Here is a 14620-nt window from a genome sequence, read left to right as displayed (position 1 = left end):
CAGAGACAGCATATGAGAGTAAACACATACAAGTTGAGCATTGAAATCATTTAATGCTCATTTTTATTTTTTCACAGTATGCTTAGTTTTGCTGATACAGGCTCATCTGTCTCAGAGTTAGTTGATAAACATGAAGGTACTGTAAGAAAGTTAAGGGCTAGCACAGAGACTAATCTGTCCTGAATACCTCATGGCCAGATAGAGGCATCGAACATTCTCTCAAGAGTTAACACAGACTGACTCATGAGTTAAGAATTTACTTCCAAGTATTATGAATGGGCCAACTCTAAGATAATTCACCTTTGAAAGATCACACATTTCATGACAAGTTTCTGAGGTGCAGCAGTCCCAGTTCGATCCACTCAGAGTTCTGGTCCCTTAAAAACCCACCTTGCCCCACACAGTGGCTCTTCTTTACTGTCTGGGTGCTGAGCCCACACAAGGCCTGGGAGCTCACACAGATGCCATCTTACCCAAGATCTCCTGTCTCCTTACATATCTGCTGTATGTCTATCCAACAGTGGGGAGATGAAGATCAGTTCTGATGACACTTGATGTGAATGACTTCATAGGTGAAGAGCTGATGTAGAGATGTGTGTGACACCTAAGGCTAGGTCACTGTCACCAGCATCTGCTGCCTTGGCTAATCGGAAAATGGAGGCTTTCCATAAAACAGTGAGCACATTAGTCAGCATTAAGCCTCTTAGGAGACAGTCTCCATGGTGCTCCTATTTCTGATAAAAGCCTGCTTGTCTGAGGGGGAAACTGAGGAAGTGTGACCTTTCCCATAACTACTTCTATACCAAGAAAGAGACAGAGTGAGCTGAGGTGGAGGCACACGGCGGTTACAATCTACAGTTGCGAAGGTACTGGGTGAGATCTCGGCCTTGACAGTGGTTTCTCCAGGCCACCCTGTGGAGGAGAGTGAGACAGGAGGAAAATGGTTAAAATTGTCTCATCTGTCACAAAATTGCTCAAATTTGTGAGGGGAAATAGTATAACGGTAACACTAATGGACACTGTGTTCTGGGCCAAGATCTAGTGTGAAACCCAGGCTATAGCTGCACCCAGAACCTACTGCGGACTGATGGAGCTGTGTCTACATGGCTGTCTGATCCTCTCCAAACTGGGCAGAGCACAGGATGCTCAATGTCACTGTGACATCCTGGGAACAGAACAGTTAACTGATGATACAAATAGTCTGGGGGCCTGAAAAGGAAGCAGTCGTGTGTGGGAATTCTCACAATTTGGAGAAATTCTCTAAACCTAATGATGGAGAGAAAGGCTCCAGCTGTACCCACAGTGTTCAGAATAACACTTGGGCCTTAGAAAGCCTCACCACACATATCAACAGAACCAGCAGTTCCCCCTGCAGAGTTCTGACATACCATGCTCTGATGCCTTGTGGATCCCTCACAACCCTCTTTGCACATTGTATGGCTTGAGTGATGTCATCCTGGAGCAAAGCTGAAAGACAGGCATGAGGAAGGACAAGGACTGTTAGAGAAGCCATTTTCAGTTCAGATCCAGCCGGCTTTCTTCTGTGATGCTGAGAAGTGCATACAAGAAATGTTTTCCAAGTGTCCCTGCATCTGTGGTTACTGGAGACAGCCTCTCTTGATTCCGTGCAGGTGACGTGGTGTAAGTCATTTTATTCTCTTTTATCAAGTCCCTGGGGGTTGGGATATACTTTTTTCTCACACTGGAAAATAGAACCCACCAATAACTGTCACCTGGGACTACCATTGGAACTACATCCTAAAGAAAGATAGGGGCTGGACAGGTGGCTCAGTGGCTCAGGGCACTGGATGCTCTTCCAGATGACTTGATTCCCAGAATCCATATGGTAGCAAGCCCTGGGTTCAATTCACACACTGGAAAAGTATAACACCATTGACCAATTTAATTCATGTACTAAAAATTACATATTACTTCTATCACGGCATGAGGGCAAGTTCTACTGTCCCAGACCACAATCCTGATATGAACTTTCTTTGTTTGTTTCTTGTTAAAAATAAGTTTCATCTTAAATACATAAATCTGTGTTATTTTGTTAGATCAGATAATTTCCGTCTAAGAATTAGATTGTTTGGACATGCAAAATAAAGAACTGGACATCAGTAATTCACTCTAAAATCCCTCAATACAAAGAGTAATCAATACATACACATAGAAGCCAGGTGAACAAAATGGTGATTATTCAGTGATACTTTCTCATATGGTTGTTATTATAGTAATATCTTCATTTGTATATATTAGAAACCTTTATAATAAATTTCATTCAGTCAAAAATGACCTTACGACAATTTCCAAAACTACCTCTAAGTAAACATCTAGAATGGAAATCTCCAGGACAAAACACCAATAAGCCCACTTTCAACTAATTAGTGTATATTCCAGAAATTTTCATGTTATAAAATGACAACATGTTACAAATGTTTATTTTTCTTAATTTTAATTATGTGTCTGTGTATGGATGAGTGCATGTCAGTATAGGTTAAAAATAATCCCACCAAGCTTTAAGGACACCAGCTCTTTACTTCCTATTTTCTAATAATTTAATATTTGTGTCTGTGTGTGCTGGTATATGCACCAATGAGCCTGCACATATATGTGTGTGTGTGTAGAAGTCAGAGGACACCCCAGGAGCTATTCCCTAGAAGCAGTCCACATTGTTTTTGATACAGGGTCTGCCATTGGAACTGGCTTACAGATTAGCCTCTGCTGGTTGGCCAGTGAACCCCATGGATCTGCTGTCTCAGACTCCCCAATGCTGGTCTTACAAATGCATGTCACCAGATTCAGCTGTTATGTGGGTGATGAGGGTCTAAACTTTGCTTAGGGGACTCTTATGTCTGAGCTACCTGGCCAGCCTCTGTTTACACTGATTATTCCTTTAATGATCTTGGAGGTGGAACCAAGGGTCCTCTGATTGGTAAGCAGAGTATTCTATAGCCAAGCTATGCCCTAAGCTTAATGTCTTCCTTGGCTAATGTTGATGTGAATAACAATGACGTTCTAACAGTCCAGTGTCCCCAGGTTCCTGATGCTTCCATCAGTTAATGTCTCCTGCACAGAATCTCTGCTCTTGCACATGAGAGCAGGGGCTTGTTTGCTATCCCTCTAACCCGCCTTGTCTTACCACTGCAGGGGATCCCACAGGCATTCACAGCTCTCGGGGTTTTGCCATCATTACACCAGTATCGGCTATTGATCTGAAATATCCCATAGTCGGTGCTTTGGTCCCCACGGTTGTAGTTTGTAGCTCGTGTATTATAGTCACTCTCATGCTGAGCCAAACACACCCCTGAAAAGAAAAAGAATATTCATCAATAAGCAGCAACAGCAAATGATTAATATTGGAAACCAAAATTATCTCTTTGATCTGGCCATATTTTACAAATGATTTACATTATGAATACAACCATACGATTAAATTATAAAATGTGGGGCCACGAGTTCAGGCCAGGTCTGGTTGTGTTACTCAGTGTAGTCTCTGGTCTCAAGTGATCCTCCTGCCCCTGCTGTTCAAGTAGGTGGAACAGCTGTACCTAGTCAGCAAGTGAAAATTCTCAGGTGCCCCAAAGAGAATCTCTTTGAGGACAAATCTAATTGCACTGAGATTAAACAGGATAAGGTCCTAGATGAACCAGTCACAGTGGTGGTCACCTTTATTCCCAGCAGTCTGTAGGCAGAGGCATGTGAATCTATGTGGGTTTGAGATCAGTCTACATAGCAAGTTCTAGGCCAGACAGTGCTATACAGTGAAACCCTACTCCCTCCTCCCCAAAATAAAATAGCTGTTTCTTCCAATTCTATTCCAACCCTCATCTTTTCTCGAGATACCTCTGCCTAAAACAGAAATGCAAATAGTAGTTAGGTGAATTTTAGAAATGAATACCTAACACATACGCACATAAAGATGTTCCTATTAAGAAGTTAAGGATTTCCTCATAGAGATGTTCCTAGATGCATGGTGAATCCCAGTTTGGCACACAACATGCAATCTCCTGCCTCAGCATCTCATTGCTTGGATTTCAGGAGTATGTACCATCACAAATGGCAGATGAATATTGAAAGTGAGAACATTAGAACAGAAAAAGCTATTCTACAAATCAATCCATCCATCCACCCAGGTCCCCCATCCATCCACCATCCACACATACATATCTGTCTGCTCACTGGTTCCTCATGGACAATTACTTACTGTGTAGGAACAGCCTCAATCGAATCTGAAAATCACACTAGTTACAACCTAACTAGTAGATGGAGTAGGCCATGAGCAACTTTTTCTCATCCCATCCGGGTCTTCCTTTATACAGAATGAAAGGCCTTCCCAGAGTGAAGAATTGTACCAAATCATTTCATACTCAGGTTCAGAAGACCTCACTGAAGCAGCTACTAGGGGGAAATGGGATCCCTCTGCCCTGCATAGGAAGTTCAAAAGGTGTGAAAGTTTTTCTCTCTAAAGGTCCACACCACGGTCAGAGAAAGGAAGACAGATCCCAGTCACTCCAGGTCCCATCTTCTCTCACCCACTGTGGGCTATGGAGTCTGAAGCAACTGGAAAGCCTAGTGACTCTCCATGAACACCTCAGGTCCTGTTGCCTTAGCCTGGGAAGATGTCCCCTCCCATGTCCTCACCCCAGTATCTCTGATGAAAAAGACAAACACCGATGTTTTTAATCAAACTAGTCCAACACACAGGAATCATGAAAGGGTATTGACCCCAGCTCCCTCTCGGCTCACTGATTGCTTCCTTGTTCCTGTTCTGCAGAGGGTGATTACCTGGAGGGGTCAAGAGAAGGAGACTTACAGTTTGCCAGGGTGATTCCCAAGTAGCCGTCCATTCCATGGCTTTTTAGAGTTCTGGCGAACTCACAGCGTTCATAGACCTTGGCCTGGACAGTGACAGAGAGCAGGAGGAGCCCCAGGGTGAGGAGAGCCTTCATGTTGCCTGGGAATCCACTCAGCAGCTGCCCAGAGCAGCCAGGCCCCAGTATTTAAGCATTTTCTACTCCCTTCATCTTCTAGTGGTTTGGGGGCTCTACCTTTTGAGCTTCGTGCCAAGCAGGAAGTTCTTAGTGATCCATAAACTTGAAAAGCATTTTTTATTTTCTGCCAATGTTTGAAGAGAGATGTTCTGTTCTATAGAGAATGATAAAATGATACCATTGAAAGAGATAACACTACTCCTATAACAGGGAGCTCATTTTATTTTATCTTGAATATGACCAATGTAAAAAAACAAAGTGGTTATGTTTCACCGCTGAAAATAAGGTGTGACTATACATCAACAGTCTTTTAAAATTAAATGGTTTTGTGTGCATTTACCTTTTTGTATAATCTCTTTCACTTAAAATTGTCTTTCATAGAACTTTCCACAAAGTGAATTCCTTAGCAGCCATGCGTCTCTGCTTAGTCAGTTTCCTTGTCTAGACTTTCTTGATGGTATTATGAATTTTGTATCGCTGCAAACCAGGGGTTTGGTTTCTTTTTTGAGGCAAGATCTCACTGTGAGCCCTGGCTGGTCTGAAAATGGCTGTGCACCCTAGGGTATCCTTGAACTCTTGTGCCTAGGTTAAAGACATGTGCTAACATGTGAGCAATCAGGTTTTATGTTTTCTTTTAAGTTACTGAGCTAAGTTATCTCCCAGCATAAGCAAAGGAATAGAAGATCAACATACTGGTCATCATTTGATATAAGAAATAGTAACTTTAAAGCCCTGCATGCTTTCTGGTCAATACCCAGAATAATACTTCAAACCAGTACTGTGTATATTGAATCTTTTTTGTTTGACTTTCTTTGGACTGCCATCCCCCAAATAATGACTTAGAGACATTATTAGCTCTGATTCTATTGGCCTTTAGCTTAGGCTTGTTCCCAACTAGCTCTTTTGACTTCAATTAACCTGTTTCTATTAGTCTACTTTCTGCCACGTGGCTCTTTACCTCTCCTTCATTCTTTATGTCCAACTCCCTCCCTGTCTCAATGATTCTGCCTGCTAAGACAGATGCTAACCTTGAGTTCAGCCCTCTGCCTGGAAGTCCTGCCTATTCTCCCCTGCCTAGCTATTGGCCATTCAAATCTTTATTAAACTAATTAGGTGCCTTAGGCAAGTGAGGGAATACATAGACACATCTTTACTCAGGGTAAACATATGTCCTGCAGTAACTATGGGCCAACTTGGGATCCTCTTTATTCATCTTTAGACCTGGATGAAGCACAGTCACATTAAAGTTATGGGAGAGGGTATAGCTACCTCCTCCCGAGGGAAAGGGCTTGGTCCTGATGCAGAGATGGAAGTAGTGATGAACTTGCATCCCTTGTGTTCTTAACTATGTGATTTCAGTTAATTCTTCAGCATGCTCACTACACAGGCCAGTGTGAGGAAAAAAGTGAGGGCCTTCTGTGTCAGAGATGAGGTCTCCCTGTTTTGGGTAGTGTTCAAGATCCAACCAATAGTCAAGAAATCCAGCTACTGTCACTACCATTGTGGACCTGGACCCCTGCGGTGGTTTGAAAGGAAATGGCCACCAAAGGGAGTGGCATTGTTGGGAAGTGTTGCTTTGTTGGAGGAAGTGTGGCAGTGTGGCAGTAGGCTTTGAGGTCTCCTATACTCAAGCTACTCCCAGTGAGACAGTCTACTTCCTGGTTTTTGCCTGCATATCAAGATATAGGCAACACCATAACTGCCTGCATGGCGCAATGCTCCCTGCCATGATGATAATGCACTGAACCTCTGAAAATGTAAGTCATCCCAATTAAGTGCTTTTGCTTTGTTAAAGTTCCCATGGTCATGGTGTCTATGCACAACAATTGAAACCCTAAACAAGAATCAATACTTTTAAGTATAAATAAAGCACATGCGAACAACTTCCCTAGTATCTTTCATGCAAGGTCTTGTCTTCCACTGTCCCAACTAATTTCCATGTTAGAGCATCAAAGGTCACTAGGAAGCAACAGGACTTTAAAAATGAGACAGACTCAAACAAACATACCCTAGTGAGTTTCCTTCAAAAGTCATCAGCTCAAAGAGTTGAACAGAAAACCACCAGAACCCCAAAGCAGCATGCTCAGGATCAGCCTAGGAAGGAAGCTCTTAAGTCATACAAATTGTCGACTTAATAGTCAACTCTATTTCCAACAATGGGAGTTCCTCTGATTGGCCTCAGAGTGTTCCAGTATTATCTCTAAGTCATTGTTTGAGCATTCTATTAAAAAATCAAGAACAATTCCACTGTTTTTGTCAGATTAATATTGATTCTTTAATTAAAAAAAAAAGACTGAGATAGATTTGGAGATAGATTTGGGGGAATTCAAAATGACAGAAACCAGAAAAGGTCACTAGACATCTCCTTTGTGTCCTTCCCAACCCAGTGTTCCAGAACATACAGTTGTTATCTGTACAACTTCGTGCATTCTGTTGACAAAATCAAATTTTCATTACACACATTTGAACTTGTCCTTTGTTGGGGATTGAATAGGCAAATATTTACTCAGCATCCAGAGCCAAACCACTATCAATGATTCATTGTGACTATTCCAAAGGGAAGGGGTGGTTCCGATTTCAAAAGTTGTTTCTTCTGGTGCAGGAGTTACAGGCAGTGACAATATTCAATCTTAATTTTGTTTAGTTTGAAATAGTGAGCAAGTGCTTTAAAAATAAAACAACAAGCATACATAATTTTGGGCCCAGATTTTACTCTCCTTTGGTTTAAAAAAAATGTGCATTTTGCCACTTTTTAGGTGGTTTAGAGATCTCAGATAATTTTGTTATATTATAATGGGAAAGAAGGTACAAAATGTTCATAATTAATAATTTATTCATCTTGTTTCTGGGGCTAAAGGAATTAATTTTGATGAGCCTGTGGAACTTAGACCAGTGAAGTTGGAAGTTGACTGTGGGTCTGTCAGACATTTGACTGTGGAAACCAACTTCACAGGTCAAAAAGTTGCCACAATGCACCACAGTCTATAGAATGTACTTAGATCTGGTGTGTGAAGAAGTATGCTGGACACGAGGCTGCAACTCTTCCGGTTCACCTAAACACACACACACGGGAAAGGCAGTACCAATGAAAAAGCATGTAACCTGTACAGGGAGAACAGGAATTTAAGATGCGAGGAAACAATCCCCAAGTGTTCCCGGAAAGAGACATCCAGAAAAGGCAGTCTGGGTCTTGCCCTACAACCTGGAAAACACTAAAAGAATCAATGCAGCAAGCATGGCTGCCAGACACCAGGGCAGATCGGAAGGCTAAGAAGTCATTTAAATGATTGGCTCTTCTTTCCCAGGAGGGAAAAGCCCCCAGAGGACGGATGGCACAATCACCCTTTGGAGAGGACGAACTGGACACTCTGGATTTGAGACTCAAGGCCCAGCTGCAGGACTAGGATGTAGCTCAGTGGCAGAGTGCATTCTAACACTTGTAGATCCCAATGTTGTGCTGTGCCTTTCTCTTCCAGGCAAAAAATGATCACCATCTTGGTGTAGAGAGTTCACCTGGTAGCCTTTGCCATGAGAGGAGTAGACTAGTGTGGAAGAGCCAGGCAATGATTTTAGGACTGTCAGCACTTCTAGTAGGCAGAGGAAGGGAGAATCCCGGGGCCCTCATCATGGATTCCAACTATTATTCCCTTCTGCCCTTTCCCAGCTGCTAGTGATCCTGGAGGATTATTGAGTATAACATAGGTTAGCTGAGTGGGGAAACTCCATGATGCAGCTTCCACAATGTGGTCATTCATGGAGGGTGGGGATTTGCGGTGAAGCAGCTAGCTGTTTAGGTTACTTATGATTCTTTAAGTAGTATCTTATTTATGTTCTGTAAGTCACTACTCTCCTTGATTCACTGGGTTGGACTTTGGTGAATCATTGCTTTGATCTATTGTTGGTGTCCTATATGGCCAAGTGGACCTTTGTTCACATCCGCCCATGTAAAGTTAAAGCAACACCAGTAAAGAGAGACAGGTTGGTTAAAATCAGAGTTATAATGCCATAATGCAAATGGGGTGATAAAATAAAAAAAAATCTGCATTCTGAGCCCTAAGACAGGACCCTCTGGTGCAACTTGAGTTTTGCCTGACCTCCAGTGGGATTCAATACGACTCCTTTATGTGATTAAACACCTCAAGAGGGAGGAAAGACATTTTGATCCCAATACATGTGACTACCAAAGAAATGGCCGGTTCTACTCACTTGCTTCTGATGTCGCCTACACAGGTCACCCACTTTCCAGTTAACCAGCTAGTGTTTAAGGCTGTATAAAATCAATCCATTCAGAGAGACCACTACTGCCTCTCCAACCAAAAAGGCAAAAAAGCATTAAAGTTCAGAGAAGAAAACTTAAATTAGAAAAATAGGTCGGCAAAGTTTCCCTTTTCGATGAACAAGTTCACTCACATAGATGAATCAGACTTGCTTGTTCTGGCTTGAGTGATATGAATATGGGGAAGCCAGATGGTCCCTGGGAGTCCAAGGCATTGTCCTCTTTCTTTTCTCCCTAAACAAGCTCTCTGGCTTCTGCAATTCAGAACCTCATAGATCTGTGGGGGCATCTTCAGTGTTTTGGTTTGCAGTGGTTCTCTGTATTCACAGTCTTGTTTCATTGTAAGGTATCTGACCACTTTTTGAGTTTGTTTCTGAAACACTGCTTTCTCTGCTTGTGCTAATGTTAAAATGAACTTGACAGGAGAAACCGCATAAAAATGGCATTCTGTAGAGTCACCTGGGACACAGACCTCCTTATGTGGCTGCTTCCTGCCTCCTGAGTCAGGTGACTTCTTGTGGGAATGAGCAGAAGGGCTTTACCCTAACCCAAGAGTGGCATTTTGGTGGTCCCTGTAATGCCTGGGTTTGCTAGGAAACAGCACAGAGTGTGGGTGTGTAAAATGCAAAACCAGTATATTTTCAAATAAAGATTAATGATCGCTTTCCGGCCTTTCAGTAGCCAATGTCTGTGCAATTGAAACTCCTGCTCAGTGAAAAATAGATAAGAGGATGTGGAGAATTTCCTTCCCAAGTCTTCAGACCTCATCCCATCTCCGAATATCACCTTCATGTAATCCGAGCTATATTCTGACTCCTGCTGTCCTTGGCAACAGGAAACAGAATAACACTGACAGAAATGATTTTTCAACATAAATCCAGAGGCCCGAGTAAACAGTGTTATATCTACTACACTGCCAATAACCATGATGCCCCCTGACACACTTTTGTGAAGTCCTCGGTCCCCGTTCGTGGTGCCATTTGTGTGGGACATGCCTCCACCTTTTCCCCCAGGGTACTCTTGAGATGTGAGGTATAAGAGATTTAGTTAGAAATATAGAGGGGGAGAGACAGACAGAAGCACAGGATAGCATTGGGAGGGCCTGGATCCTAATCCACTGTCCCTTTCTGTCTCTTCTAAGGGGCTTTTTATAGGAATGCCAAGGAGTAGAGCAAAAGACCTCCTCCTAGCACAGCCAAGTGTAGACCCTTCCAAATACCTGGTAACCGTGCATATGGTCAATCCATCCCATTATGCAGCCCTTTTGGATAAAGCAAGCTCAGATCACACTAGGAAACCTCTGTGGGCTCCACAATCCCTATTCTCCTATTCCCGGTCCACTTCTTATATTCTCTTCTTCCCTCCAGATCTCCTCGCAACTTGATGTCCTAATTTGTGGTTGCTGTTTTGAATCAACTGGTTCCAGTGTGTGTTACCCATGTACTCATGGGTGTGAGGCCATCCACTTGAGTGTGGTCCACCTACCAGTGCAGACACCCTTAAAGGAAACTAACTCTCTCTTACCAGAAGTCATCAAGGTCAAAACCTTTAACACAAACAAACAAACAAACAAAAAACCAAAACAATAACTAAACACCCTCTACATTGGACTGAAAGGGAGCTGTTGGAAAATTGATAGCTAATATAGGGAGCAGATGACATTATGCCAGGGTGAGAACCAAGAGCTCAGTATATGTTGCTAGATTCAGGGCAATTCTCTCTCTTCTCTTTCTCTGTTTCTCTCTCTCTCTTATGCTGAGGGTCAAATTGGGAGCTTTGCGCATGCTCAGGCATGGACTCTATTAATGAGCTACACCTCCACCCCATTCCAACACTCTTTCTATTTATTTATGCACATTGGTGTTTTGCCTGCATGAGGGTGTCAGGTCTCCTGAAACTTGAGTTAGGGACAGTTGAGAGCTGCCATGTGGGTGCTGGGAATTGAACCTGGGTCCTTTGGAAGAACAGCCAGTGCTCTTAACAACTGAGCCATCTCTTCAGCCCCTTAATATTTTTAAAATGTAGAAAAAAACTCTGTTTTTTAAGTGTGTGTTTTGGTGAGAGGAGATAAATTCTCTATGGAGATAAATTCCACCATCTATGAAGGTACATACCATGAATACCAGTTATTGTATTAATCAGCAAATAACATGTGTTAGACTTCCTCCCATATTTTTGTGGGAAATTTAATTCACATATCAAAGAATGTGACTGCCTTTGTAGTTTTGTTGTTGTTTGTCAACTTGACAAAAAAAAAAGCTAGAGTCATCTGAGAAGGGAGAACCTCAATTGAGAAAATGCTTCCATCAAATTGGCCTGTGGGGCATTTTCTTGGTTGAAGATTGATGTGGGACCCAGCGTCCCTGGACATGGTGCCATTGCTGGGCAGGTGGTCTTGAAGTGTATAAAAAAGCAATCTGAGCAGACCATGTGAGCAAGTCAGTAAGCAGCAGTCCTCCATGGCTTCTTCTTCAGGTCTTATCTGCAGTTTCCTTCTTTAAGGTTTTGACCTGATTTCCCTTAGCAATGGACTGTGATCAGGACATGTAAGCTAATAATCCCTTTGTTCACAAGTTGCCTTGGGGTGTGATGTTTCATCACTCCCAGAAGAGAAAAGTAACCAATACAACAAGAGATTCACAATAACTAGCAATAAAACTGAACAATTTCATACTAAGTCATATGAGGAGATAAAGAGATGACTTATGTGCTGGGTTGAATGGAACAGGACGGTGGAGAACTTCATCACATGCTTTTAGAGACATGAAATCCAAACTTTGGGAATTAGGTACTTCTGGAGTATTTCAGTTAATATGTTGAGATTATTATCGAGCATAGATAAGTCTAACAATAGATAGGGAAATAAATTATAAATGAATAAATTATTGGTAAGTATCAGATGATAGTAGGTTGATACCAGGGCATGCTCACATTGAGATACGACATTGAAATCAAAGAATGGACAAGAAGGACTAAGAAGAAGCAGTCTGTGAAGGAAGAGGTGGGTAGAGAAGCTGAGATACAATCCTCTCTAGAAGTAGAGGAGGCTCACTTTGCCAATGTGTAGTGAGTGAGTAGGGATCAGATTTGGCTGTGCCATGGGATGTAGGTGTGGAGCAGCCAACAGAGAAGGGTTCCTAGAAGTATGAAGTGTTGTGCTTCATGCAAGGCTGCTGAGACATTAGGTAAGAAGAGCAGCCATGCTGACTGGATTAGAACCAAGGCATCATGGGAGATGTCTTGACAAGGAGATTGATCTGAATGAGGACCAAAGTCAGATGAGAAAGACATGCTAAGAGAATGGGGCATGTGGTGGTTTGAAATGATATATTTTCTTGTAATGATAAATTAAAAAAGAGAGGCAACGTGGGTACCTTTCAGTGGGCCCTGCCAAGGTATGCTACAAAGCAAACATGTCACGTGCAACCAAGAAAGTACAAGAGGTTTATTGGGGGAGGGAATGTGTGAAAGATTGAAAGGCCATGTCAGAGTGAGGACATGAGAGACATGGACAGACAGACTGACAGACAGACAGAGAGACAGTGAGAACAGAGAAGAGACAAGAAGAAGAAGAGAGACAAGAGAAGAGCAAGAGGCAAGAGTGCCAGCTCTGTCTGGCAGGCACTTTTAAGGAGCTCACGTGGCGCAGAGCTGGCAGTGGAAAGGCGCCTGAAGAGAAGTGATGATGTAACTGCTTCGGTGACAGAGGCAGGCTGCAGCCGCGGTGGAAACTAACAGCCCCATAGGCTCATGTGCTTGGATGCTTAGCCTGTGGGGAGTGGCGCTGTTTGGAGGCGTGGCCTTGTTGGAGGAAGTGTGTCACTGTGGGGGTGGGCTTTGAAGTCTCCTGTGCTCAAGCTACACCCAGTGTGGGACACTTTACTTCCTGTTGCCTGTGGATCAAGGTGTAGAACTCTCAGCTCCTTCTCCAAGCACCATGTCTGCCTGCATGCCACCACGTCCTACCATGGTGATAATGGACTGAACCTCTGAACTGTAAGCCAGCCCCAATTGAATGTTTTCCTGTTTCAGAGTTGTCCTGGTCATGGTGTCTCTTCACAGCAATAGAAACCTTGACTAAGACTAGAGGTGAGGATACAGCAGATAATTATGTACAGACCTTTTGCCCTCAAGTCTTGTGCTAGTAAGATCAAAAGATAATATTGTTGGAGGGCTATACCCTGCTTCCTAAGATGCCATCCTAAGACGACAGATTCATGGGTTATTTGGTGCCATGATGAAGGTGATATAGAAAGAGGGCAAACAGCTTGGAGGAGTGAGTGAGCTGGAATCCATCTGCATGTGCAGACATCACCTTTAACAGGAGCTCAAACCCTTCGATCAAGCCAGAAAGAAACCAGAAGCCGCCCAGGAAGGGTGTCAATAGTTTAGGTGACTTGAGGGGAGCACTTTGGGTGGCGTTTCCTCTGTTCTTTCAGTGTATGAGGCCCTGGGTTTCTTTAAACTTACGTAGGCTTTCTCAATTTTATGCATACATATGATGTACTTGCACACACACACATGTGCATGCGCATGTGTTTTCTTTCTTTTGACTTCCCTAGTCTGCTGTGGGATGTTTTCTATGCTGTGAATGTGTTGCTGCTAATGAATCAGGCTGCAAGATTCTCTTGACCATCATACCTGGCTCATTCCTTCTCCTGCTGAATCCTTACATCCTCTGCTGGGACCGGCCCACTGCCGGGGATGGCTTCTGGCAGCCTGGGCTTCAGGGTGAATCCTGGTCTGAAGACACCACAGAGAGCCTAAAGAGATGGGCAGACAGGTCAGAGCACTGGCTGCTCTTCCAGAGGACACAGCTGCCCAGCACCACATGGTAGCTCACAACCGTAACTCCATTCCTGGGATCTCACACCCTTTCCCGGCCTCCCTACAGTCAGGCACACATGGGGCACACAAACATACATGCAAGCAAAAGGCCTGTACTCATGAAATAAAAATCATAATTAAACATCGAAATACATTCCGTTTGTTGTCTCCTCTGTATCAGCAAATGAAAACTTTATTTGAAAAGTACCCCTGGCCTCCTGAGATGATACTTTTAAAGGTTGCACGTAGTTAGACTTCTGTGTTTGGTTCCATTTTAGTTTTGAAGTCCTATTGTTTTATGGTAACCCTTTATGTTTTAACATGGAGAGGAGAAGCAAGGCATGGTGTAAAGGAGCTAGGAATGATGTCCACAGGAGTCTCACCAATAATAGAAATACAAATAGAACAGTAGCAATGAAGACATTCTAGAGGAGAAACTGGCTAAGCAGTGTGATACCGTGGGACCCAGCCTTCTAGAGAACAAGGACATGCAGCAGGTCTGCTTGGGGGAAATACACATGAA

General features: G+C 43.1%; 1 protein-coding gene across 1 annotated transcript; it reads right to left on the bottom strand.

Annotated features, from left to right (window-relative positions):
- Positions 1-366: 366 nt before the first annotated feature.
- Positions 367-4952, bottom strand: LOC118571061 (lysozyme C-2). Its single transcript, XM_036169950.1, has 4 exons — positions 4817-4952; positions 3143-3307; positions 1389-1467; positions 367-912 (listed from the first exon to the last, which is right to left on the bottom strand). Exons 1-4 carry the CDS (start codon positions 4950-4952, stop codon positions 846-848), a joined length of 447 nt encoding a protein of 148 aa, XP_036025843.1. The 3' UTR covers positions 367-845.
- Between the last annotated feature and the right edge of the window lie 9668 nt (positions 4953-14620).

Source organism: Onychomys torridus, chromosome 20 (assembly GCF_903995425.1).
Source record: "Onychomys torridus chromosome 20, mOncTor1.1, whole genome shotgun sequence".
Lineage (NCBI taxonomy): Eukaryota > Metazoa > Chordata > Mammalia > Rodentia > Cricetidae > Onychomys > Onychomys torridus.
Note: the sequence above shows the minus strand (reverse complement) of the source record. Positions and strands in the feature narration are given on the sequence as shown.

Excerpts from the sequence above, each read along its gene's own strand:
- LOC118571061 (XM_036169950.1), bottom strand. The coding sequence starts at position 4,952 with ATGAAGGCTCTCCTCACCCTGGGGCTCCTCCTGCTCTCTGTCACTGTC. Across the intron at positions 3,308-4,816 it reads GGGAATCACCCTGGCAAACT|GGGTGTGTTTGGCTCAGCAT; the intron begins GTAAGTCTCCTT and ends TTTTCTTTTCAG. Across the intron at positions 1,468-3,142 it reads CTGTGGGATCCCCTGCAGTG|CTTTGCTCCAGGATGACATC; the intron begins GTAAGACAAGGC and ends CCTGTCTTTCAG.